This window comes from Rhinatrema bivittatum, chromosome 10 (genome assembly GCF_901001135.1).
Source record: "Rhinatrema bivittatum chromosome 10, aRhiBiv1.1, whole genome shotgun sequence".
NCBI classification, from domain to species: domain Eukaryota; kingdom Metazoa; phylum Chordata; class Amphibia; order Gymnophiona; family Rhinatrematidae; genus Rhinatrema; species Rhinatrema bivittatum.
Genome location: NC_042624.1, coordinates 19,465,863 through 19,491,611, shown reverse-complemented (window position 1 = coordinate 19,491,611; position 25,749 = coordinate 19,465,863). Strand labels below are relative to the sequence as shown.

Here is a 25,749-nt window from a genome sequence, read left to right as displayed (position 1 = left end):
GGTTCTGAAATTTGGTCATGCAGATGGCAAAGTGGACCTTAATGGTAACAGAATTTGTGTCAAACTTGAATAAATCTTGCTCAGGACGACTAAATCTTCAATTGGGAATGCAGACATGATCAATCTCTCAAATTTAAATACCAACTATGTTCCCAGTAATAACAAGCAATATAAACTAGACAATTTTTGACAGTCATAATAGGCATCATCGTATAGTACTTTTGACTTTAATACTCTGCCTTGTATATAATCATTGGTCAAAACTGTTTTTTGTTTTTTTTTTAACTTTTTTATATTGCTACAAGTGAAAGTCCTCCACCTTTAAAATATCAGTATCCTTACTCAATAATTCCGTTTGTGTACATTACATAATCTTGACTTATCTTTTAGTTTGTAGAAGTCAATTTCTTGTCCATATCTTTTCCAGGTCACATTACCAATGCAAGATTATGTGTATGTAGTTTTGATTGACCAATTATATACAAGGCAGAGTATTAAAGTCAAAAGTACTATATGTTGATGCCTATTATGACAGTCAAAAACCGTGTCTAGTTAATGCTTGTTATTACTGGGAACATAGTTGGTATTTAAATTTGAGAAACAGAATTTGTGTAACATAGTAACGATGGCAGAAAAGGATCAAATGGTCCATCCAGTCTGCCCAGTAAGCTGCTTATGGTAATATCTACTCTGCCATGTAGGTCACTCTCAGGTTTCTCTTTGCAGTTACCCCCAATCCTTTTCATAAGAGTAGTAATATTTACAAACAAACCAAGCAACAAACCCATAAATTACTGCTACCAACATTTATACTGGGTGAGGAGCCTTCCGGAAAATTCCGGCAATGCTGACTTGCTTTGCTTTTGGATTTGGCCGTAGAAGCAGTCCTGTACTTTTTCCCTTATGTCTGCATATCAGTACCTCCAGACTATAAAAGTTGGGGCCCATGCTGGTTGCTCTTAACTAGGCGTGGAATTAAGACACTCAGCTAGGCACCCAACTAGTCGGAGAAGTCAACACACAAGACCGCACAGACAGTCACACGAGTCACAATCCAACAGAACTGAAGGGGGCAGTATACAGTGCATAAAAAGTGGGTGAAGGTGCCGCAATGGCCTAACACGCGGCTAACGAGCCGAACCCCGGAGCGGGGCCTAGCCGCAAAGACTGCTCAACCCGCCAGGCTGCCCCCCCCACCCCACCCGCATACCATTGGAGGAGAGAATGGCCATCGGATTGCTCTCCAAGCACACGGGTCGATACAGTAAGGCCGCGTTAGAAAGAGTGCGGCAGTGCCGGGCGCACCCTCGTTTGCCCCACGCACTGTTCTGATCACATACCGCTCGATACTCTATTTAAATTGCTTGCAAATGCAAGCCGCGTATGCAAAGCGTTAGGCGAAGCGTTAGGCCCGCGCAACCCATTTTACTGTATAGGCGCTTAATACAGCGCCTATACAGTATCCTGGGTGCGCTGGTACCTGTCATTTCAAATGACATTTGAAATGACAGGCACCAGGAAGTGGATCCCAACTTTAACCCAGGAAAACCTAAAAACCGAAAATCTCCTCCTCCCGAAGCGGCTCGACATGTGCCAACTTACCTTTTGTTGCTTTTCAGCCCCTTCCCTTCCCTGCCGCCCTCCGGAGGGGGCGGCAGAGAAGGGAAGGGGCCCGTCGATTTGGGCGCTCTGGCCAACGAAAGAACGCTTCGCTCCGCTCGTGCCGGAGAGGGCACAGACCAGTGGGCTCTCACCTCACGCCGAGAGAGGAGAACCGGGACCTGCGCAAGGGGGGGGGGGGTATCGCTGCAAGCCGCTTCACAATTTGATTTGATTTTCTTCAACAAAGGGATTACGAACACGTACAACTTGAAGAACAAAAAGGTCCCTTGGTCAGACCACACTCTTATTTCCACCTCTTTCGCACTGGAAGAAACCAACACTCCTAACATCCCCTCACCTTCATTCCACTACAAAAAGCGATGTTCTCCAGAAGACCTCAACACCCAATTAGTCTCCCAGCTCCCCCTATTAGACTTATCCGACCCTAACGCTGCCATTCGTTCATGGAACAACATAACAGAAAATATAGCCAACAAGCTCTGTCCTTCAATTACAAAAAAATCTCACACCAATGCAGCCAACAGACAACCTCGGTTCACCAACGAACTCAGAAAACTTAAACAAACTTTAAGACAAAAAGAAGCGACCTGGCGTAAAACCCCTTGCGACACCACCATCTCATCATACAAATCCACACTTTACCAGTACAAATCCCTCACCTCAAAATCAAAAAAAGATTTTTACGCATCCAAGATTCACAATCTGGTCTTTGACGCTAAAGCCCTCTTCACCTATGTCTCCAGCATCACTCAAACCATACCGCGAGAAATCCCCGGCAATATGGCTCAGTCCAAAGCCGAAGAACTCGCTCAGTTTTTCCAAAATAAAATTTCCAATCTCCTAACACAACTGCCTCCCGACACAGCAGCCCTCCAGACATATCAACAACCTGCACACAAAAATGCCAGCTTAAACACCTTTGAACCTGTAGCCTCCACTGAGATACAAGCCATCCTGAGAAAAATGAAACCTTCATCTCATCCTGCAGACCCCATCCCCTCCAAATTACTTCTATCTATTCCAGACACAATAGCCTCATCTTTGACAAATATCATCAACTGCTCTCTAGCCCAAGGAATCTGCCCTGATGACCTCAAAATGGCCTCAATCTCACCGCTCTTAAAGAAACCTAACCTTGACCCGAAGGAACCCAACAACTTCCGCCCCATAGCTAACCTCCCATTCATCGCCAAGATCATGGAAAAACTAGTGAACTCTCAACTCTCAGATTTCATCGAAGACAACAATCTTCTCTTCACCCCACAACACGGCTTCAGAAAAAATCGAGGCACAGAATCCCTCCTCTCCTCGTTGACAGATTATATCTTAATGGGCCTTGACAAAGGAAACTCATTCCTATTGATCTTGTTAGACCTCTCAGCAGCGTTCGACATGGTCAACCACGCCATCCTCCTAAACCAACTCTCGTCTATAGGAATCAGCGGCACCGTCCTATCCTGGTTCAAAACGTTTCTCAATAACAGAGGTTACAAAGTTAAAATCCAAAACAAGGAATCCTCTAGATTTGACTCTGTCATAGGAGTCCCTCAAGGTTCTTCATTATCTCCGACCCTATTTAATATCTATCTTCTTCCTCTCTGCCAACTTCTCACCAACCTCAATCTAAAGTACTTCCTTTATGCAGACGATATCCAAATCATCATCCCCATCAAAGATACATATTCTGAAACTCTTGACTACTGGGAATCATGCCACCTGAAAATCAAACAACTACTAAACAACCTACACCTCATCTTAAACTCTTCTAAGACAGAAATCCTTCTCATTTCTCCGGAAACCAACATCTCCAACACTACTCTTCCCACCAACCTACCTACCACACAAGTTCGAGACTTAGGAGTGATAATAGACAACCGGCTAAACTTCAAGGCCCATATCAACAAAACAACCAAAGACTGCTTCTATAAACTCCAGGTTCTGAAGAGGATAAGACCTCTTTTCCATGCCCAAGACTTCAGAACGATCATCCAAGCAGTCATTTTTGCAAAATTAGACTACTGCAATTCCCTATTGCTAGGTCTGCCCTCTTCCTACTCCAAACCACTACAGATGGTTCAAATTCAGCAGCTCGATTACTAACAGGCGCAAGAAAGAGAGACCACATATCCCCCATTCTGAAAGAGTTACATTGGCTACCCGTCCACTTCCGTATCATGTACAAAGCCATTTGTGTCATCTTCAAAACTATTCATCAACGCATCTCCCTCGATCTACAAATCCCCCTCCAAGTATACAACTCGACAAGACCTACCAGAAATGTCTACCGAGGCGCCCTCAAAGTTCCCCCTGCGAAAATGACCAAACACATCACTCTAAGAGATCGTGCCACCTCCACTGCTGGCCCTTCTCTGTGGAATTCCATTCCCACAGATCTCAGACTGGAACCCTGCCTCTTAACTTTTAGGAAAGGACTTAAGACTTGGTTATTCAAGCAAGCTTTCCCAGACACAATCTAATATCACGTCATAGATACAAACCAAGGACTTCAAATATTCAGCCATTAATCATGCCATTTTTACATAGCATTTAATTTATTTGTATACCGTTCAACCGTTTATTCTTTCCTATCTCTTCCTTCTTATCCAAGTTCTGCTACCCTTGTTATTTGTAACTGCTCCTTCGATCACCACAGTTCTAGTTGTTGTATTTAATGCACTCCCGTTCCATGTAAACCAGCAAGATATGTGCTCATGATTGCCGGTATATAAAAACCTTAAATAAATAAATAAATAAATAAAATAAATAAAATTTGGCCGAGCCAGGAAGGAAGGAAGGATTGGGGTAGATGGAGCCCTAGCTGTTGTACTGCTGTTGCCGAGCCAGGAGAACCGGGACCTGCGCGGGGGGGGGGGGGGGGCCCGCTGCGAGCCGCTTTCGCCGCCGGCTGCCCCCTCCGGAGGGCGGCAGAGAAGGGAAGGGGCTGAAAAGCAACAAAAGGTAAGAAAACAACAGGAAGTAATGTCGAGTCGCTTCAGGAGGAGGGGAGGAGGGGATTTTAGGTTTTTAGAGGTTTCCTTTTGGGGGAAAGTTTGCCGTCTACCATTACCCCTGCCTCTAACGCAGGGGTAAGGGTAGGCGGTAAGTTAGCAGGTTAAACGCAGGGCAAAATGGCAGGGTAAAATAGCGATAGTCAGGGCGCGCGTTACTGTATGGGAGGGAATAGCTAATTCGATCGTTTACATCTGATATACATGCCACGTGCGGAAGGGGTTACCCGGGGATTTAAAGAGGCGGTAAGGATGGGTTAAAGGGGATAGTGTATCGCAGGAAGGGCTAACGCGGCCAGAAAGTGAGTAGAAAGCGGGTTAGGAGCGGGGTAACCGCGGCCCCACTTTACTGTATTGAGCTGACAGAGACCAGAAACGGGAAAGGCAGGAATCCCTATCAACTCCCCTTTTCTTCTTAAACCAATTAAAAAATAAACTTTACCTGAGCTCAGCCCGTTCTGGCTGAGTACAAGCAGTCTCCGGCTGCTGGGGGGGGGGGGGGGGGGGGGGAAGAGAAGAGGGTAAATGCATGCCGCACTCTGCTTCTTGCACCCGTTTGCCTTTCAGCTTTTTTTTTTTTTTAAACAGCTAAGTCCACACCAGCTCCTAGACCAAGGCACTCATCTGAGGGACCACGGAAATCATCTCAGGAATTCTCAACTGGGGGAGGGACATTTGGTATCACTGTAGGAGAGCGGGGTTAATTAAATTTCCTTGTTTGTTTCTCCTCAAACTTAAAGCAATCCCCAGTAGGGAGGTGCATGTCCACCATCTGCTGGAGACAGAACACTGGCATGCTGATGTTACTTAGGAGTATATATACTGTGACTTCAGTTTGCTCTGTCTCCATCTGCTGGTAGAGGTGATTAACCCACTGGTCCTGAATCCATTTGTCTAGGTGCTAGACATGGGCCAATGAAAGAAATCCTGACCTGCAGCCAATCCTTCTTCCAGAAATCACATAGTTGCTATAACTCTTAACTACAATAAACGTCAATACAAAATTATATACTACTTTTATTCTGCAGATGTGGCATAGAAAAAAACTATTAGATTTTTTTCTATTTTACACACAACAATGCTTCAGAAAAGATTCTTAAAGTGCCCCATTGGCTAAACTGAAGCTTGAGTGTGCTAAGGCTATTCATGTGTCCTAGAGCTGTAACTTGGTTTGTTGCAGTTCCTTGTTCTGGAATCAGACAAGTAGTTACTCAGGCATGCACAAGAAAGATTACACATAGGGAATGAAAGAAAATGTCATATCACAACAATATACAGCTCTCAAAATATGTCCTATTGCATGTCAAACAGGGTTCAAGCCAGGAGTTTGAATTGAACTAGAATATTTACCTACCATTTATTTTCCCCTACTCAATCACACAAACACTGCTGTAGCAATAGAATTCCTTAAAGAAAACATGCCTTTATTTCTCAGCATGCATCTGACTTCAGTATCTGCCAGTTGGTTAGGTTTCTAAACAGAGTCTAACAATAGAGAACACATGGTTACAGCAGCAGCACAACCACAGAGCCTGGACAGCAGCTACCCACCACCGTGAGTTGCCTGTGCATGACCAACAAGCCCTGTTAGTACTGATAAAGCAAAAGCCCCATCACCATGCATGGAATGCAACTGCATGATATTTACTTGTCATTGACATCAGCTGTGACTGCATCTGACTCTCCATTTGTAGAGCTGTGATGAGGTAATAAAGAATTCATTAGAGAGAAAAAGCATTCTTCAGATTAAATGAAAGAAATCCCATGCTGCATTCTGCATCATAAAAAAAAAGCACCGAAGTGTGCTAGTTCAGACTACTAGGCTGGTTGATCCTTACACGATCCCACATACAGCAAAGTGTCTAGTTATGAACATCTTGTCTTGATGGTGTGAGCTGCATAGTTGCATAATTTGTTAGGTAGAAAGATGACTAGAGATCCATTAAATCTAAATATATTCTGATTTGAGTAACAGCTCCCTCTACATGATAATCCAAGGTGGTGAAACCCCTGATCTCCCCTCGTGCATCTGTATCCAACAATGAAAAATTTCATTCCTGACCCAGGCTATGTGACCAACTCCAATTTGCTGGATTTATACGCTCTCTTTTTATTATGAACGTGATTTTATCATCTACAGTATTTAAAGTTGTAGATAGGCATGCTACAAATCTGTTAAATAAGTACTTTTGCCAATGTATAGCCATATCACATTCCCATCAATTTTTACTTCTAAAAATTTCTCCAATTAGGGGCCTACATAATATGGATGTTAAAATCCTTTTGCATGCACAAAACAGTGTGCTAACCATCAAGACTATCCTCCATTATATTAAATATATACATGCTAAAGTTTGCACTTACCCATATGTAAATTTTTAATGAAATAAAAATAAAGTGCCATATAAAAATAAGGATTTACTGGGCTCATGGGAAACTGTATAGTATGTGTTCTAGATCCACTATTTTCCATGGGCTTGGTAAAGCCCAAGAAGTTACCTCAGAGCAGGTGTTAAATTTTTGATGGGCATTGTATGCCTTAAGAGTGCCTAGCTGCTCCCTGAACAGAGTTCCCTTTGCAGGCTGGCCCCCTCTAGAGAGCAGAGCCAGCTTCAGCAGTATAAGGGCTTGCAGAAACCTCCTGCTATCCTGGCTGCTGAGCTGTGAATGACACCACGTATCAGTAGAGAGGATGGCTGAAGAGCTCTGCAGTACTCCTGCAGGTGAAAAATGAGGATCTCTGGACTGCTAGCTGCCCTGCGAAGTAGTGTAATTCAGTTTTGGGTGGGTGGGATATCAGGGGATCAGGTCAGGGTTCTCTAAAGGGGGCTTCCATTAACATCAGATCACAACTGCATGGGAGTATGTGGATTTGGAGGGGTTGGTCCTTTCACGTTAAGCCAGTTAGCACAGGGAGCTAAAGCAACAGGCATTTTTTTTTTTGTTTCTGTGCACACTACCACAAATGACCATGCTGATGTGGCAAAAATAAGGTGCACACATCGTCCTCAGTTGCCCTTTCTACACCTTTACTAACATACACATTTATTAAGAAAACAAAACATGGATCCCCATGTATCCACAGTTCTAGGCAGGTGACAAAATGAATACCCCCAAATCATTTACATGAAAAGAAAACATAGTAAAACAAAAACAAAACAAAAAAAACCCCAAAAAACCAAGGTACAATTTTGGCACTAGAAAATGTTAACCAAAACTGCTGCTGCAGTGTCTGCAATTAATTTTTCTTTCAGCGATGCACCTTATTTTTAGAATGTGAATTTGTAGATCCTGTTTGAGGATGGGGGTCGAAAACTGAATCCCATATTCTAAAACATGATCCAAACACCTCTTGGTAGGAGGATATCTTTTCCCTCATAGGGGAGCCATTCCATTCTGTGAGAATAAAGATAGAGGTTAGGGCTGTTCAGCTTGAAGAAGAGACCACTGAGGAGGGATTTGACAAGTCTATAAAAATCATGAGAGGTCTAGATCAGCCGGGCAGATCTTTTAAATCCAGCGCTGAGAAGCGCCATCTTCCACTTCGCTGCCGCTCCCGATCGTGACTGCAGACCTGCGCGACCGGCGCCAAAGCCCCGCCGGGGGAAGGTAAGGTCACTGCCCGCCCTCCACACCCGGGAGACCCCAGCGCCAGCCGCGCTCCCAAAGCGCCGAAAACCTGCAAACAAAACCGGCGCATAACCGCGCCAAGGCCCGCCCACACCACTACCTGAGACCCAATCAGGGTCAGCCAGACAGACATTTAAGCCTCACTCTACCAGGCGCCGCGCGCCGTGCGTCGCGCGCCGAAGGAGCGCGACAAAGGGGCCTGCCCCTTTGTGCGCCCCTTCGTGCAGCCCCTGAGGACAGAGGACCGTGGACTCGTCAAACGCTATCCCACTTCAATACGTCTCCCTCACCTACAAACATCCCCCAAACATTTGGCTTCACCAGTCAACAAACAAAATCACATATCACACTGTCCCTTTAAGGACCACAAACGCTTCACCCTCAGCGGCCAATATTCATCGCCTGCCACAGCAATCTCAGAATGTCCCCATCTTTTCCGATCCCAATCCTCCCACACTGGCCACCTTCCAAAGGACATTCAACTCGACAGGCCCAGCACCACAACCTTAAAACCCTATCTCCAATCATGATCACTCCCTTCACCCAACTGCTAGGCCTCACACTATTTTCGTTAACATTATTCAATGCGCAATCACTAACAAAGAAATCAGTAATACTAAACGACTACCTCACCGATGTGAAACCGGATATATGCGCAATTACTGAGACCTGGCTTAAACCCTCAGACTCTGCAATAATTAACCAACTACCCACAGAGACATATAACTTCTTCTCCATTCCACGCCAGGGAAGAAAAAAAGGAGGAGGTATCCTCCTAGCCACAAAAAAGGACCTCAGATTCACTCAGCACTCCACCAATACAAACTCTAAACTTGAAATTGGCTTCTTCTCTTCAGACAAACTACAAATTCTACTTGTCTACGCCCCTCCAGGTGTCCTGGAAACGGACGCCTCTCCTCTGGTCGAACTAACCACATCCCTCATCAATCTGGATGCTCCAACCATAATCTTAGGTGACTTTAACCTCCACGTCGACAACTCTAAACTATCACCCAACTGCGAAGCCTTACTCACAGCATACTCCGCCCTAGGTTTCACTCAATTAGTCAACAAACCCACACACAAAGCTGGCCACACACTTGACCTCATCTTCGTCAATACAGCAATCAAACCTGTTCAGCACCCCACTTACACGAAGGTCCCTTGGTCAGATCACTCCCTCATAACATCTTCATTCTCAATAAAAGGCACCAGTCCACCTCGCATACCCTCCCCCTGCTTCACTTACAGGAAAACATGCTCCATGGAAGATCTTAGCAATCACTTATCATCACATCTCACTCAAGTAGACCTCACCAATCCTAATTCAGCTCTACGTTCTTGGAACAACATCACGGAATCCATTGCCAACAAGCTATGCCCTCTAACAACAAAAAAAACCGCACCCCAATTCATCCAAAAGACAACCGTGGTTTACCCCAGAGCTAAAAAATCTCAAACTACTGCTAAGACAAAACGAGGCTAAATGGCGCAAAAACCCTAGCACCACCACGCTATCTACCTATAAATCAACTCTTCAACAATACAAATCCAATACACTAAGATCCAAGAGGAACTATTACGCATCCAAGATCCACCACCTAGTCTTCGATGCTAAAGCCCTCTTTAGCTACGTTTCTAACCTCACACAAACAAGCCCTCCAGAAATAGCTCTCACCCAAGCTAAATCTAAAGCGGAAGAACTAGCAATATTTTTCAACAACAAAATCAGCAAACTTCTAACCCAGCTCCCCTCTAACACCGTTTATACATCAACCTCACCTCAGACCGCCGTCAACAACACCAGCTTAGCTGAACTGGAACTCACTTCCTCCATCGAGATCCATGATATCCTACAGAAAATGAAACCTTCCTCTCACCCATCGGATCACATCCCCTCGAAATTGCTTCTATCAATTCCTGACGCCATCTCCAAATCCCTGTCAGACATCATAAACTGCTCAATACAACAAGGATCTTACCCAGATCACCTCAAAATGGCCTCGCTCAAACCACTACTCAAGAAACCAAACCTAGATCCTAATGACCCAAACAACTACCGACCGATCGCCAACCTCCCCTTCATAGCCAAGATTATGGAGAAATTGGTGAATACCCGTCTCTCAAATTACATTGAAGAAAACAACCTCCTATTCCCATCACAATACGGATTCCGCAAAACACTTAGCACGGAGTCACTCCTCATCTCCTTAACAGATCACCTCATCTTGGGCCTTGATAAAGGTCAATCATTCTTACTGATCCTACTGGACCTCTCGTCAGCCTTTGACACCGTTAACCATTCCCTACTCATTAACCAGCTAGCCTCCTTAGGTATATCAGGCACAGCACTCTCCTGGTTCATATCATTTCTCAGCAATAGAGGATACAAGGTCAAGCTACAGAACAAAGAATCCTCACAACACCCTTCATCAGTAGGAGTCCCACAGGGCTCTTCCCTGTCTCCTACTTTAACATTTACCTCACACCGTTATGCCAACTTCTCACCGACCTCAACCTCAAACATTTCCTGTACGCTGATGATATACAGGTCCTGATCCCCATTAAGGATTCCCTCGCAAAAACGCTGTCTTACTGGAACACATGCCTTCAAAAAATTCAACTCCTCCTCACCAGCCTGAACCTGGTACTAAATTCAGGCAAAACAGAACTCCTACTCATCACCCCTGAGAACAGCACCATCATCCCAACACAGCAAGACACACCAACAATCACACAAGTGAGAGACCTAGGAGTCCTAATTGACAATCGTCTGAATTTCAAAGCTACTATCAACAAAACAACCAAAGACTGTTTCTACCAACTACAGGTGCTGAAAAGAATTAGACCTCTTTTCCATGCCCAAGATTTCAGAACCATACTGCAAGCAATCATTTTTTCAAAACTGGACTATTGTAACAGCATCTTACTTGGTCTTCCCGCCTCTTACACCAAACCGCTGCAGATGGTACAAAATGCAGCTGCACGAATACTGACAAACTCCAGGAGAAGGGATCACATAACCCCCATCTTAAAGAACCTCCACTGGTTACCCATACACTTTAGAATAATATACAAGGCCATTCTTACCACATACAAAAATATCCATCTACTGGCTCCCATTGACCTACAGATCCCTCTCCAACTACATAACTCGTCAAGACCGACAAGAGATGCATACAAAGGATCACTACAGGTACCACCGCCCAAATCCACCAGACACATCACGCTAAGAGATCGGGCATTCTCTACAGCCATTCCACCGTTATGGAACTCTATCCCCTCTAACATCAGACTGGAAACATGCATCTCAACCTTCAAAAAAAGACTAAAGACATGGATATTCTTACAAGCATTCCCGGACTCAAACTAATATATCTCATCCTCGCCAATCCTTATCTCCAATTACACCATGATTAACCATCTCCATTATTGTTTACATGTTTGAATTAATAACCTGTCCTTTCTCTTCTTTCTCTGCCAAGTTCCAATCTCCCTGTTATATGTAACTGCATTTTCCGCACCACTGTTTTTTAGTTTATGTTTTTGATGCACCCCTGTTCTATGTGAACCAGCATGATGGGACTGCGTTCCCGAATGCCGGTATATAAAAACCCAAAATAAATAAATAAAAATAAATAAATGTGACTCTGTTATTTACTCTTTCAGATAATACAAGGACTAGGAGGCACTCCATGAAGTTAACAAGCAGCACATTTAAAACAAATCAGAGAAAATTCTCTCACTCAATGCACAATTAAGCTCTGGAATTCATTGCTATAGGACATGGTTAAGGCAGTTATCATAGCTGGCTTTAAAAAGGTTTGGATAAGCTTCTGGAGAAGTTCATAAACTGCTTTCATTCATGTTGACTTAGGGAATAGCCATGGTTTATACTACTGGCATTGGTAGCAAAGGATTTATTTACTGCTTGGGTACGTGCCAGGTACTTGTGACCTGGACTGGTCACTGTTGGAAACAGAATGCAGAGATTGATGAACCCTTGGTCTGACCCAATATGGGCAACTTATGTCTTATATTCTCTGCTCCTACCCATGTTTAAACGCACACTAACAGGAAGTCTGCTTTGACTGCTGCTGCCTGGCTTTGAACAATCATTCCTTGTTTATTATATAGCATAGCCTTCCCCTGCCTAGTACTGTCCTCAATCTATATGGTACCTGCCTTTCCTTTTATGTTATGTGCAATACCATACACTTCTAGAGTGAACGTGAAGGAGCAGCTGGATCAGCAGCATGGAGTTGGAGCTCTGGCTATCAGAGAGTTTTCTTTACTGCTAGCATTTTGTCTACTTAAAGGGAGCTGGATAACTGGGCAGATTGATAGTAAGGCTAGGTTTCACTGTTAACATAAGAATTTGCCATACTGGGTCAGAATGAGGGTCCATCAAGCCCATATCCTGTTTCCAGGATTTGGAATTTGTTGCCAGAGAATGTGGTTCGTGCAGTTAGTATAGCTGTGTTTAAAAAAGGATTGGATAAGTTCTTGGAGGAGAAATCCATTACCTGCTATTAAGTTCACTTAGAGAATAGCCACTGCCATTAGCAATGGTTACATGGAATAGACTTAGTTTTTGGGTACTTGCCAGGTTCTTATGGCCTGGATTGGCCACTGTTGGAAACAGGATGCTGGGCTTGATGGACCCTTGGTCTGACCCAGTATGGCATTTTCTTATGTTCTTATGTTCCAACAGTAGCCAATCAAGATCACAAGTATCTGGTAAGATACCAAACAGTAAATAGATCCCATGCTTCTATCGCGCAATGTTAAGTAGTGGCTTTCCCCCAAGTCTATATGGCTAACAGTTTGTGGACTTAACCACATTCTTTGGCAATGAATTTCAGAGTTTAACTGTGTGTTGAGGGAAAAATAATTTTCTCCAATTTTTGGACATGCTACTTACTAACTTCATGGAGTACCCCCAGTCTATTTTTTGAAAGTGTAAATAACAGATTTACATTTATCCGTTCTGTTCCACTCATGATTTTTATAGAACTCCATCATATCCCCTTTCAGACATCTTCTCCAAGCTGATCAAAACCCACATCTTTGTCCTTTCCTTGTAGGGGAGCCGTTCTATCCCCTTTATAATTTTGGTTACCCTTCTCTGTACATTTTCTAATGCACGAATCTTTGAGATGAGGTGACCAGAACTGCATATAGTACTGTAAGTGAGGCCTCACCATGGAGCCATAAGGAGGCATAATGACATCCGCCGTTTTATTCTCCATTTCGTTCCTAATAATTCTTAGCATTCTATTTGATTTCTTGACCGCTGCTGCACATTAGATAGAACATTTCAAAGTATTGCCCACTATGGTACCCAGGTCCTTTTCCTGGGTATTAACCTAACATTGTGAAGTTAAACTCTGTGGGTTACTTTGTCCCATCTGCATCAAGTTGTAATTGTCCACAATAAACTTAATCTCCCATTTAAATGCCCAGTCTTCCAGTCTCGCAATATCCTCCTGCAATTTTTCACAATCTACTTGTGATTTGATAATATGGGACACTTTTGTATTGTCTGTAAATCTGATCACCACTCGATCCCTTTTCCAGATCATTTATAAATATATTAAAAAGCATTGGTGCCAGTACAGATCCCTGCAGCACTCTACTGTTTACCTTTCTCCACTGAGAAAACTGATCATTTAGTCCTTCTCTCTGCTTCCTATCTTTCAACCAGTTTGCAATCCACAACAGGACATTTCCTCCTATCTCATGACTTTTTAATTTTCTCAGGAGCCTCTCATAGGGCACTTTGTCAAACGCCTGTATGTATTTTTGTATCTGATTGGAAAGCTTGCTTAACTAAGCCACTTAATTGAATTGTGAAGTTTGAGAGATTAAAGAGACTAGATTGTGCCTGTGTCATGTCTGATCCTATCTCAAAGAGTTTACTAGGATTGCTTGGTTATACATGGTGGCAGTGGTGAGATGCTGAACCTGGTCCTGTGACGAGGATCCAGAGGAAGTCAGGAGTCCAACCATTTCTAGGTGAATTAGTGGTGAGCAATTAATTCTGAAAACAAAGTAATCTGGAAGGACTGGATGAAGCCAACAGTCAAGCAGATAAGAGAAACAAACAGAAATGCTCGCAGAAAACGACCAAATGGTCCATCCGGTCTGCCCAGCAAGCTTATGATAGTATCTGCTGCACAAATCCAGGTGGGGCCTCCGATGCTCCATGATCCCAGCAACTCAAGGCCCCTGATATCATTGGCATCTATGGTGCCTGATAGCCGAAGGCCTGTGATGGGACAGCACGATGCTCCTCAATGCCTCGTCGGGGCACCGCCAAGGAGCCTCGAGGGTATAAGACCACTGCAGCTGGATGCTTCGGCGTACCAGGGTGCCTTGAGTAAATGGTGGCCCCAGTTTTTATTCCGTTCAAGGCCGAAATCCCTGTCACTCGAGGGCTTCAGTGGTACTTGATGGCTCTCAAGAGCCCTGGAGGTCAATGGCCTTGGGGACGACCAGGGTACTTCATGGCGATCCCAGTGCCTTGTTGGTGGTGCTAGACATTGTTGAGAGCAGCAATGAAAGGTATCTGTGCAACCACTCTCAATGGCATCAAGGGAGGTGATGGTAATGGGACAGCTCCACACTGTGATGGCAGAGGCCATGCATTAAGACGGCCCTGAGGGCGACTAAGGCATCCATGGCATGAAGGCGTCATCGATGCACTAGAAGTCAGTGCCGTTACTCCACCACCTCGAGGCCCAAGGCGCTCAATGAGTCCAGTACATCGAGACTCCATGTCCATAAATGCTACGGCACAGAAGACCCGTAAGGCAGAGGGCAGTCACCCTTCAAGAGTGATCATGGCGCTCAGTGGCAGTCCTGGTCCCCCCTATGTGGTCCTGACATCGATGCAACAGATCAACAATGTGCATGGGCAACCATTACTGGGCATGGCATTGAAGGTGTGGCAGCAAGCTGCTTGCCCAAGCTCCTGCTCACCCTCTCTCAAGGAGACTGCAGTGCCATCACTGGCAAGCAGGATGGAAGGCTACGTCATCCACTACTCCTGCCCGTGGAGACTAGCTCCTTTGAATGTGGAGAGGATGAGTCCTCCCCCTCACAGGAACAGTGTGGTCCTCAATATTTGCACTGCCTAAAACTCCATCAATGCCGATCGATTGGTACAATGACATGGAATTCCCTGTCCGAGTAGAACTCAGGCCAGTCCCCAGGCTCAGCAGCCTACACTCATCACCTATGAACTGCATTCAGTCAGTCTTGCCAGCACCTGACAAAGGCACAAAAACAGACAGAGCAAAGAAAGCAGATACTAAGCTGCCGGTGCAGTATTTATTTTTCTTCTTTTTAAGGAATAAACACTCTGCCAGACTGCATAGTGACTAAGGCTTGCCATGTAGCTGGCAGACAGAGGAAAGAAGAAAAAGGAAGAGATATAAAACTACTGTAAGGTAAAGGAATGAAAACAGCTGCAGCTCTAAAGGAAAAAAAAAATCACAAAAACTGAGGGAGAAAATCTGAATACCATGACATACACAGCTCCCACGACCACACAGCTCTGCAGGAAAAAAACAAAACAAAACACGACTGAGGGACTCTGCCTAGGGGGCAGGGTGATGATTACAGCTGCACATGCTCGGTAGGGCATGTTTGAAAGTTCTAAATTCTTTGAGATCAAAGTTCCGTGCCAGACTCCCCCTGATGTCACCCATGTGCGAGGACTATCATCCTGCTTGTCCTCTGAGAATGATTGTTTCTAGTGAAAATAGACACCACCACTGGCCAAGAGGACAGAGCAGTTTGCAACTGGATTGCTCCTGGAGACACTCGGCGAGACTGGTCCCGAAAAGAATGAGCCTGCAGTAGGAAACTCTACATACAAAAGTATCATGCTCTAGTAACCTCAGGAAGAGGCTGTGCAATGGTTGAAGGTGGGACGCACCAGAATTCCAAAACTAGATTAAGACTCCACAAGGGAACTGACAACCCCAAAGTGGTACGAAGATGCTTGAACCCTTTCAAGGCCATAAGAACATAAGAAATTGTCATGCTGGGTCAGAGCAAGGGTCCATCAAGCCCAGCATCCTGTTTCCAACAGAGGCCAAACCAGGCCACAAGAACCTGGCAATTACCGAAACACTAAGAAGATCCCATGCTACTGATGCAATTAATAGCAGTGGCTATTCCCTAAGTAAACTTGATTAATAGCCGTTAATGGACTTCTCCTCCAAGAACTTATCCAAACCTTTTTTGAACCCAGCTACACTAACTGCACTAACCATATCTTCTGGCAACAAATTCCAGAGCTTTATTGCGCGTTGAGTGAAAAAGAATTTTCTCCGATTAGTCTTAAATGTGCTACTTGCTAACTTCATGGAATGCCCCCTAGTCTTTCTATTATTCGAAAGTGTAAATAACCGATTCACAACTACTCATTCAAAACCTCTCATGATCTTAAAGACTTCTATCATATCCCCCCTCAGCCATCTCTTCTCCAAGCTGAACAGCCCTAATCTCTTCAGCCTTTCCTCATAGGGGAACTGTTCCATCCCCTTTATCATTTTGGTTACCCTTCTCTGTACCTTCTCCATTGCAACTATATCTTTTTTGAGATGCAGCGACCAGAATTGTACACAATATTCAAGTTGCGGTCTCACCTTGGAGCGATATAGAGGCATTATGACATTTTCCATTTTATTAACCATTCCCTTCCTAATAATTCCTAACATTCTGTTTGCTTTTTTGACTGCTGCAGCACACTGAGCCAACGATTTTAAAGTATTATCCACTAAGATGCCAGATCTTTTTCATGGGTGGTAGCTCCTAATATGGAACCTAACATCGTGTAACTACAGCAAGGGTTATTTTTCCCAATATGCAACACCTTGCACTTGTCCACATTAAATTTCATCTGCCATTTGGACGCCCAATCTTCCAAGGTCCTCCTATAATGTATCACAATCCGCTTGTGATTTTACTCCTCTGAATAATTTTGCATCGTCTGCAAATTTGATAACCTCACTAGTCATATTCCTTTCCAGATCATTTATATATATATTGAAAAGCACCAGTCCAAGTATAGATCCCTGAGGCACTCCACTGTTTACCTTTTTCCAATGAGAAAATTGACCATTTAATCCTACTCTGTTTCCTGTCTTTTAACCAGTTTGTAATCCACGAAAGGACATCTCCTCCTATCCCATGACTTTTTAGTTTTCTTAGAAGCCTCTCAAGAGGGACTTTGTCAAATGCCTTCTGAAATCCAAATACACTACATCTACCGGTTCACCTTTATCCACCTGTTTATTAACCCCTTCAAAAAAATGAAGCTGATTTGTTAGGCAAGATTTCCCTTGGGTAAATCCATGTTGACTGTGTTCCATTAAACCATGTCTTTCTTTATGCTCTAAGATTTTGATCTTGAGAATAGTTTCTACTATTTTTCCCAGCTCTGAAGTCAGGCTCACTGGTCTATAGTTTCCCAGATCGCTAGAGTGTTACATTGGTCACCCTCTAGTGTTCAGGTACAATGCATGATTTTAATGATAGGTTACAAATTTTAACTAATAGATCAGAAATTTCATTTTTTAGTTTCTGCAATACCCTAAGGATGCATACTATCCGGTCCAGGTGATTTGCTACTCTTCAGTTTGTCAATCTGGCCTACTACATCTTCCAGGTTCACAGTGATTTGGTTCAGTTCGTCTGAATCACCACCCCTGGAAACCATCTCCGGAACTGGTATCTCCCCAACATCCTCATTAGTAAACACGAAAGCAAAGAATTCATTTAGTCTTTCTGCAGTGGCCTTATCTTCCCTAAGAGCCCCTTTAACTCCTCGGTCATCTAACGGTCCAACAGACTCCCTCACAGTTTCATGCTTCGGATATATTTTAAAAAGTTTTTATTATGAGCTTTTGCCTCTATGGCCAACTTCATTTCAAATTCTCTCTTCGCCTGTCTTATCAATGTTTTACACTTAACTTGACAATGCTTATGTTTTTATCCTGTTTTTTTAAGATGGATCCTTCTTCCAATTTTTGAAGGATTTGTTTGGGCTAAAAATAGCCTCTTTCACCTCATCTTTTAATCATGACTAATCGTTTTGCCTTCCTTCCACCTTTCTTAATGCATGGAATACATATGGACTGCACCTCTAGGATTGTATTTTTAAACAATGTCCATGCCTGTTGAACACTTAACCTTTGCAGCTGTACCTATCAGGTTTTTTCTATTTTCCTCATTTTATCAAAGTTTCCCTTTGAAAGTTTAGTGTTAGAGCTGTAGATTTACTTATTGTCCCCCTTCCAGTTATTAGTTTAAATTTGATCATGTTATGATCACTATTGCCAAGTGGCCCCACCACAGTTACCTCTCACCAAATCCTGCGTTCCACTACAAATTAAATCTGCAATTTGTTCAGGAATCCTCTCTTGTTGGTTCCTGAACAAATTGCTCCATGAAGCAGTCATTTATTACATCCAGGAACTTTATGTCTCTAGCATGTCCTGATGTTACATTTACCCAGTCAATATTAGGGTAATTGAAATCTCCCTTTACTATTGCATTGCCAAATTGGTTAGCTTACCTGATTTCTCTTAGCATTTCATCATCTGTCTGACCATTTTGTCCAGATGGATGGTAGTATACTCCTATCACTATATTCTTACCCAACACATATGGGATTTCTACTCATATAGATTCTACTGAGCATTTAGTCTCTCATATGATCTTTATCCTGTTAGACTCTATACCCTCCCGGACATAAAGTGTCACACCCCCACCAAGTTGATCCTCCCTATCATTGCGATATAATTTGTACCCGGATATAGCATTTTCCCATTGGTTATCCTCCTTCCACCAAGTTTCTGTGATGCCAATTATGTCAATCTCGTCAATCTCATCATTTACTGCTATACACTCTAACTCTCCCATCTTACTTCTTAGACTTCTGGCATTGGCATATAGACATTTCAAAGTGTGCTTTTTGTTTGTATTAACAACCTGCTTTTCAGTTGTTAGTGATAATTTGGAAATCATTAGCTTTGGTGATTTTTTACATATAGGCACATGGACTACGTTTGCTTTTATTGGAACCTCTCTGCTGGGATGCCCTAACTCTCCTGTTTCATTAGTATCCTTCAAGGATACATTTGTCCAAACCATGCACTGCTGAGTGACTGTCTGCTTTCCCCCTTGTTCTACTTTAAAAGCTGCTGTATCTCCTTTTTGAAAGTTAATGCCAGCAGCTTGGTTCCACGCTGGTTAAGGTGGTGCCCATCCTTTCGGAAAAGTCTCCCCCTTCCCCAAATGTTTCCCCAGTTCCTTACAAAACTGAATCCCTCTTCCCTGCACCATCATCTCATCCACGCATTGAAACTCTGGAGCTCTGCCTGCCTCTGGGGACCTGCATGTGGAAAAGGAAGCATTTCAGAGAATGCCACCCTGGAGGTTGTGGATTTCAGCTTCCTACCTAAAATCCTAAATTTGGCTTCCAGAACCTATGTCGTTGGTGCTCACATGTACCATGACAGCCGGCTCCTCCCCAGCACTGTCTATAATCCTATCTAGGTGATGGCGTGAGGTCTGCCACCTTCGCACCAGGCAGACAAGTTACCAGGCAGTCCTCATGTCCACCAGCCACCAGCTATCTACATTTCTAATAATTGAATCACCAAGTATGATAGCCAGCCTAACCCTTCCCTCCTGGGCAGTAGCCCTGGGAGACTTGTCCTCAGAGCGAGAGGACAATACATCACCTGGAGAGCAGGTCCTTGCTACATAGAAACATATAGAAACATAGAAATGACGGCAGAAGAAGACCAAACGGCCCATCCAGTCTGCCCAGCAAGCTTCACACATTTTTTCTCTCATACTTATCTGTTTCTCTTAGCTCTTGGTTCTATTTCCCTTCCACCCCCACCATTAACGTAGAGAGCAGTGATGGAGCTGCATCCAAGTGAAATATCTAGCTTGATTAGTTAGGGGTAGTAGGGGTAGTAACCACCGCAATAAGCAAGCTACACCCATGCTTGTTTTACCCAGACTATGTTATACAGCCCTTATTGGTTGTTTTTCTTCTCCCCTGCCATTGAAGCAGGGAGCTATGCTGGATATGCGTGAAGTATCAGTTTTTTTTTTCTCCCCTGCCATTGAAGCAGAGAGCTATGCTGGATATGCGTGAAGAATCAGTTTTTCTTCTCTCCTGCCGTTGAAGCAGAGAGCTATGCTGGAAATGCGTGATGTATCAGTCTTCTCCCATGCCGTTGAAGCAGAGCGCCATACTGGATATGCATCGAAAGTGAAGTATCAGGCACATTTGGTTTGGGGTAGTAACCGCCGTAACAAGCCAGCTACTCCCCGCTTTGTGAGTGCGAATCCTTTTTTCTTCTCCCCTGCCGTTGAAGCTATGCTGGATATGCGTGAAGCATCAGTTTTTCTTTTCCCCTGCTGTTGAAGCAGAGAGCTATGCTGGAAATGCGTGATTTGGTTTGGGGTAGTAACCGCCGTAACAAGCCTGCTACTCCCCTCTTTGTGAGTGCAAATCCTTTTTTCCACGTTTCCTCTTGCTGTTGAAGCTTAGAGCGATGTTGGAGTCACAGTAAGCATGTATATGTTTATTGAATAAGGGTATTGTCTCCAGGCAGTAGCCATCATTCTGGCGAGTCACCCACTCTTCATTGGTGGCCTCTTGACTTTATGGATCCACAGGGGGTAATTTTCAAAAGGAGTTACATGCGTAAATGTAGCTACTATTGTAGCAATTTTCAAAAGCCATTTACTCAAGTAAAGTGCACTTATGTGAGTAAATCCTATAGACAAGTCAATGGCATATATTGTAGCAATTTTCAAAAACCCACTTACTCAAGTAAAGTGAATTTACTCCAGTAAACCTGGTTTTTACTCGAGTAAATGCTTTTTAAAATCAGGCCCACAGTGTTTATCCCACGCCTCTTTGAAGTCCTTCACAGTTCTGGTCTTCACCACATCCTCCGGAAGGGCATTCCAGGCATCCACCACCCTCTCCGTGAAGAAATACTTCCTGACATTGGTTCTGAATCTTCCTCCCTGGAGCTTCAAATCGTGACCCCTGGTTCTGCTGATTTTTTTCCTACGGAAAAGGTTTGTTGTTGTCTTTGGATCATTAAAACCTTTCAAGTATCTGAAAGTCTGTATCATATCACCTCTGCTCCTCCTTTCCTCCAGGGTGTACATATTTAGATTCTTCAATCTCTCCTCGTACGTCATCCGATGAAGATCCTCCACCTTCCTGGTCGCCCTTCTCTGTACCGCTTCCATCTTGTCTTTGTCTTTTTGTAGATACGGTCTCCAGAACTGAACACAGTACTCCAGGTGAGGCCTCACCAAGGACCTGTACAAGGGGATAATCACTTCCCTTTTCTTACTCGATATTCCTCTCTCTATGCAGCCCAGCATTCTTCTGGCTTTTGCTATCGCCTTGTCGCATTGTTTCGCAGACTTCATATCATTAGACACTATCACCCCAAGGTCCCTCTCCTGCTCCGTGCACATCAGCCTTTCCCCCCCCATCAAATACAGTTCATTCGGATTTCCACTCCCCATATGCATGACTTTGCACTTCTTGGCATTGAATCTCAGCTGCCATATCTTCGACCACTCTTCCAGTTTCCTTAAATCCCGTCTCATTCTCTCCACTCCTTCCGGCGTGTCCACTCTGTTGCAGATCTTAGTGTCATCCGCAAAAAGACAAACCTTACCTTCTTATCCCGTCCGCAATGTCGCTCACAAAGATATTAAACAGGACCGGTCCCAACACCGATCCTTGCGGTACACCACTTAAAACCGCTCTCTCTTCAGAGAAAGTACCATTTACCATCACACATTGTCTTCTGTCCGTCAACCAATTTGCAATCCAGGTCACCACCTCGGCACTCACTCCTAAGCTTCTCGTTTTATTCACCAGTCTCCTGTGCGGAACCGTATCAAAAGCTTTGCTGAAATCCAAGTAGATGACATCGAGCGCTCTTCCTTGATCCAATTCCTTGGTTACCCAGTCAAAAAAGTCAATCAGATTTGTCTGACAGGATCTTCCCCTGGTGAATCCATGTTGCCTCTGGTCCATCAATTCTCCGGACTGTAGATATTTCACTATTCTCTCTTTCAGCAGTGATTCCATTACTTTTCCCACCACCGAAGTGAGGCTAACCGGTCTGTAGTTACCAGCCTCCTCTCTGTTCCCACTCTTGTGAAGCGGGACCACCACCGCTCTTCTCCAATCTCTCGGCACCATTCCCGTTTCTAGGGATCTACTGAACAGGTCACACAGTGGACCCACCAGAACATCTCTGAGCTCCCTCAGTATCCTTGGATGAATCCCATCAGGCCCCATGGCTTTGTCCACTTTCAGATTCTTTAGCTCTTCCCATACATTTTCTACTGTAAAAGGATTATCATCTATTCCACTTCCCTCCAGTTTCTTGTTGTGTAGAGATGGTCCTTCTTCAGGGTCTTCTTTAGTGAACACAGAACTGAAGTATTCGTTTAATATTTCTGCCATTTCTTCGTCTCTCTCCACACATTGATCATTACCACCTTTTAATTTCACAATACCACTATGGACTTTTCTCTTTTCGCTGATGTATCTGAAAAATGTTTTGTCACCATTTTTTATCTCCTTGGCAATCCTCTCTTCCGCTTGACTTTTTGCCAACTTGATTAATTTCTTTGTCTCCCTCAGTTGAATCAAATATTCTTCTTTATGTTCCTCCCTTTGGGATCTTTTATATTTCTTGAATGCTGTTCTTTAAGCTTTAATTTTGTCAGCTACCTCCTTTGAGAACCAGATAGGTTTCAATTTTCTTTTGCTTTTCTTTACATTTCTAACATATAGAGTAGTTGCCTTGGTGATTGCTCCTTTTAGATTGGTCCACTGCTGCTCCACATCTCTCTCGTTCTCCCATCCTTTTAGTTCTATGTCCAGGTACTTCCCCATTTCCTCAAAGTCTGTGTTTTTGAACTGTAAAACTCTGGTCTTTGTGGTTCTTTTCCCTATTCTTTTAGTGATATTAAACCATACCGTTTGATGATCACTGGTGCTGAGGTGGGTGCCCACCTGGACATCGGAGACATTATCTCCATTAGTGAGCACTAAGTCGAGTATAGCTCCTTCTCTCGTGGGTTCCAACACCATTGGTTTGAACAAAGATACTTGCATGGCATCCACTATCGCTCTACTATTTTTAGTTTCTGCAGATGGGATTTTCCAGTCTACTTCTGGCATATTAAAGTCACCCACGATCACCACTTCTCCCTTCTTACCTATCTTATGGATGTCTTCAACCAGATCTCTGTCCAGCTCTTCCTTTTGGTTTGGAGGCCTGTAAACCACTCCAATATAAATGGATGCTCCGTCATCTTTTTTTAGGTCGACCCATAGTGCTTCTTCCTTGCCCCAACTTCCTTGCAGCTCAGATGCTTGGATGTTGTTTCTGACATAAAGAGCCACACCTCCCCCTTTTCTATCCTCTCTGTCCTTCCTTAACAAGTTATAGCCTGGTATTGTTGTATCCCAATCATGAGATTCTGTGAACCATGTCTCTGTGATAGCAACAATGGCAAAAGGATCACTTCCTGCTACACCAGGGTGATGTTCTCCTACTGGGAGACCTTTCTGATCCAAGGCAGCACAGGGGCTCCCAGACTGGATTTGGGACTTGGCTACTATGTCCCTGAAGGTCTCATCAATGTACCTCTCTATCTGCCTCAGCTCCTCCAAGTCTGCTACTCTAGACTCCAGAGTTCGGACTCACTCCATGAGAGCCAGGAACTCTTTGCACTGAGTGCACATATATAATCTCTCACCGGCGGGTAAAAAATCATAAATGTGACACTCAATGCAAAAGATTGGAAAGCCCCTCTCTTGCTGCTGGACTGCTGCCTTTATCTTAGTTTTATTGAGTTCCTAATTAAGTTTAGGATACTAAGGGACTTGGAATTAGAGTACTTTAAATTTACAGGAATATTTACTAATTAATCAGCTAGTGTCCTACAAGGGGATGATTAAACTTTCAAAAAGGGCTGGTACAATAGTATGATTTAGATAAGACCCTGATTGATTTTTAATGAGAAAGTGTCTCTTGCCTAAAAATCAAGGGCTGAGTGTGTGGGAAAAACAGACACTAGAATTAACTATCTCTGGCTTGCTATTTACCTCAGACACACACAAACACTAAAGAATATATCCTTCTATTTCACCTTTCACCAAACTTTTATAAGTCCAAAGATTCCCGAAAGCTATACTTCCCAATCCTCTTTAACCACCATTAAATTAATATTCACTCAGTTAAAGGGTTTGAGATTCCGGTTATCTTCTACTGCAAAGAGTGCGGCCATGCCACAACTGGATGGCCAGACAAGGGTTCACCATTCACGTGACATCGGAAACAGGCCAGTACCTTCAAGGAATTAATGGCCAAGTCCTTACACAACCCATCCTGCAAAAATCCAAACTGATTGGAATTTTAACCGAACGAGGATGAACTCTTCGTTTCTCACACCAAGCTAAAACATTTGCCAAACGTGAACACAGGCTAAGGAAGTGAATAATTTTCATGCTTGAAATGGACCTCCCACACATTTCCACAACAGAGCCTTGTCAAGGGCCACATTGTAAGAATAGGCCCCTGCCACAGCAGATCCCTGCGGATCAGTAATCTGAGAAGATACTCCACCAGAATCCTTCACAAATCTGCATACCACAGCCTCCTGGGTCAAATATGGTGCCACCAGAAGAACTAACCCTGTGTGCGTCTTGAATCTGAGTCATTCAGTCCAACCTGGGCCATGGGGAAAAGGCATATAGAAGCTTGCCTTCCAGCCATTCCTGCACCTGGGCATCAATGCTCAAACTTCAGATCTCTCCTGGGACTGAAGAAGTGAGGAACCTTCATATTGTATGATGTCAACACCAAGCCTAGAAACAGGAGGAGGTCTCAGTGGCCCACTATGAGCTAGTATGCTTTGCTGTACCATTCCCTTTCTCCTGAATCCAGACACTGTCTGCTGAGAAAGTTGGCTCTTAAATAGTCTTTTCTTACAATGTGTGAGGCTGAAATCTCCTGAAGATGTACTTTTGCTCATTCCATGAGTTGGGCTATTTCCTTTCACACTTGCTGACTCTTGGTTCCTCCCTGTTGATCAATGTAAGCCACTGTCGTCGTATTATCTGACATTCAGAATGCTCGACCCTGCAAGCAATCCACGAAACGCAAGCATGTCAACCAAATGACACGGGCTTCCAGCCGATTGATGCTCCAGAGGTACTCCTCTGTACTCCAGCACCCTTTGCTTTTAACTCCTGACATCAGTAAGTCTCCCAACCTTGGAAGCTCATATCCATTGTGTGTAGTAACTAGTCCAGTGTTCTTAGAGGGAACAACCCTCATTAGATGATCTGCCTGTAATCAGAAGCAGATCTCCATCGGTACTGAAATCGTATCAAGGA

General features: G+C 43.9%; 1 protein-coding gene across 2 annotated transcripts in view; it reads right to left on the bottom strand.

The window, feature by feature from the left end:
* Positions 1 to 25,749, bottom strand: part of UAP1 (UDP-N-acetylglucosamine pyrophosphorylase 1) — a 167,992-nt gene that overhangs the window by 18,811 nt on the left and 123,432 nt on the right. The window contains exon 9 of one of the 2 annotated variants that reach the window (XM_029618105.1): positions 6,280 to 6,327. The exons of the other annotated variant lie outside the window; for it this stretch is intronic. Coding sequence (XP_029473965.1) covers positions 6,280 to 6,327 — 48 coding nt within the window. The remainder of the gene's footprint in view (positions 1 to 6,279; positions 6,328 to 25,749) is intronic. 2 annotated transcript variants of the gene reach the window in all.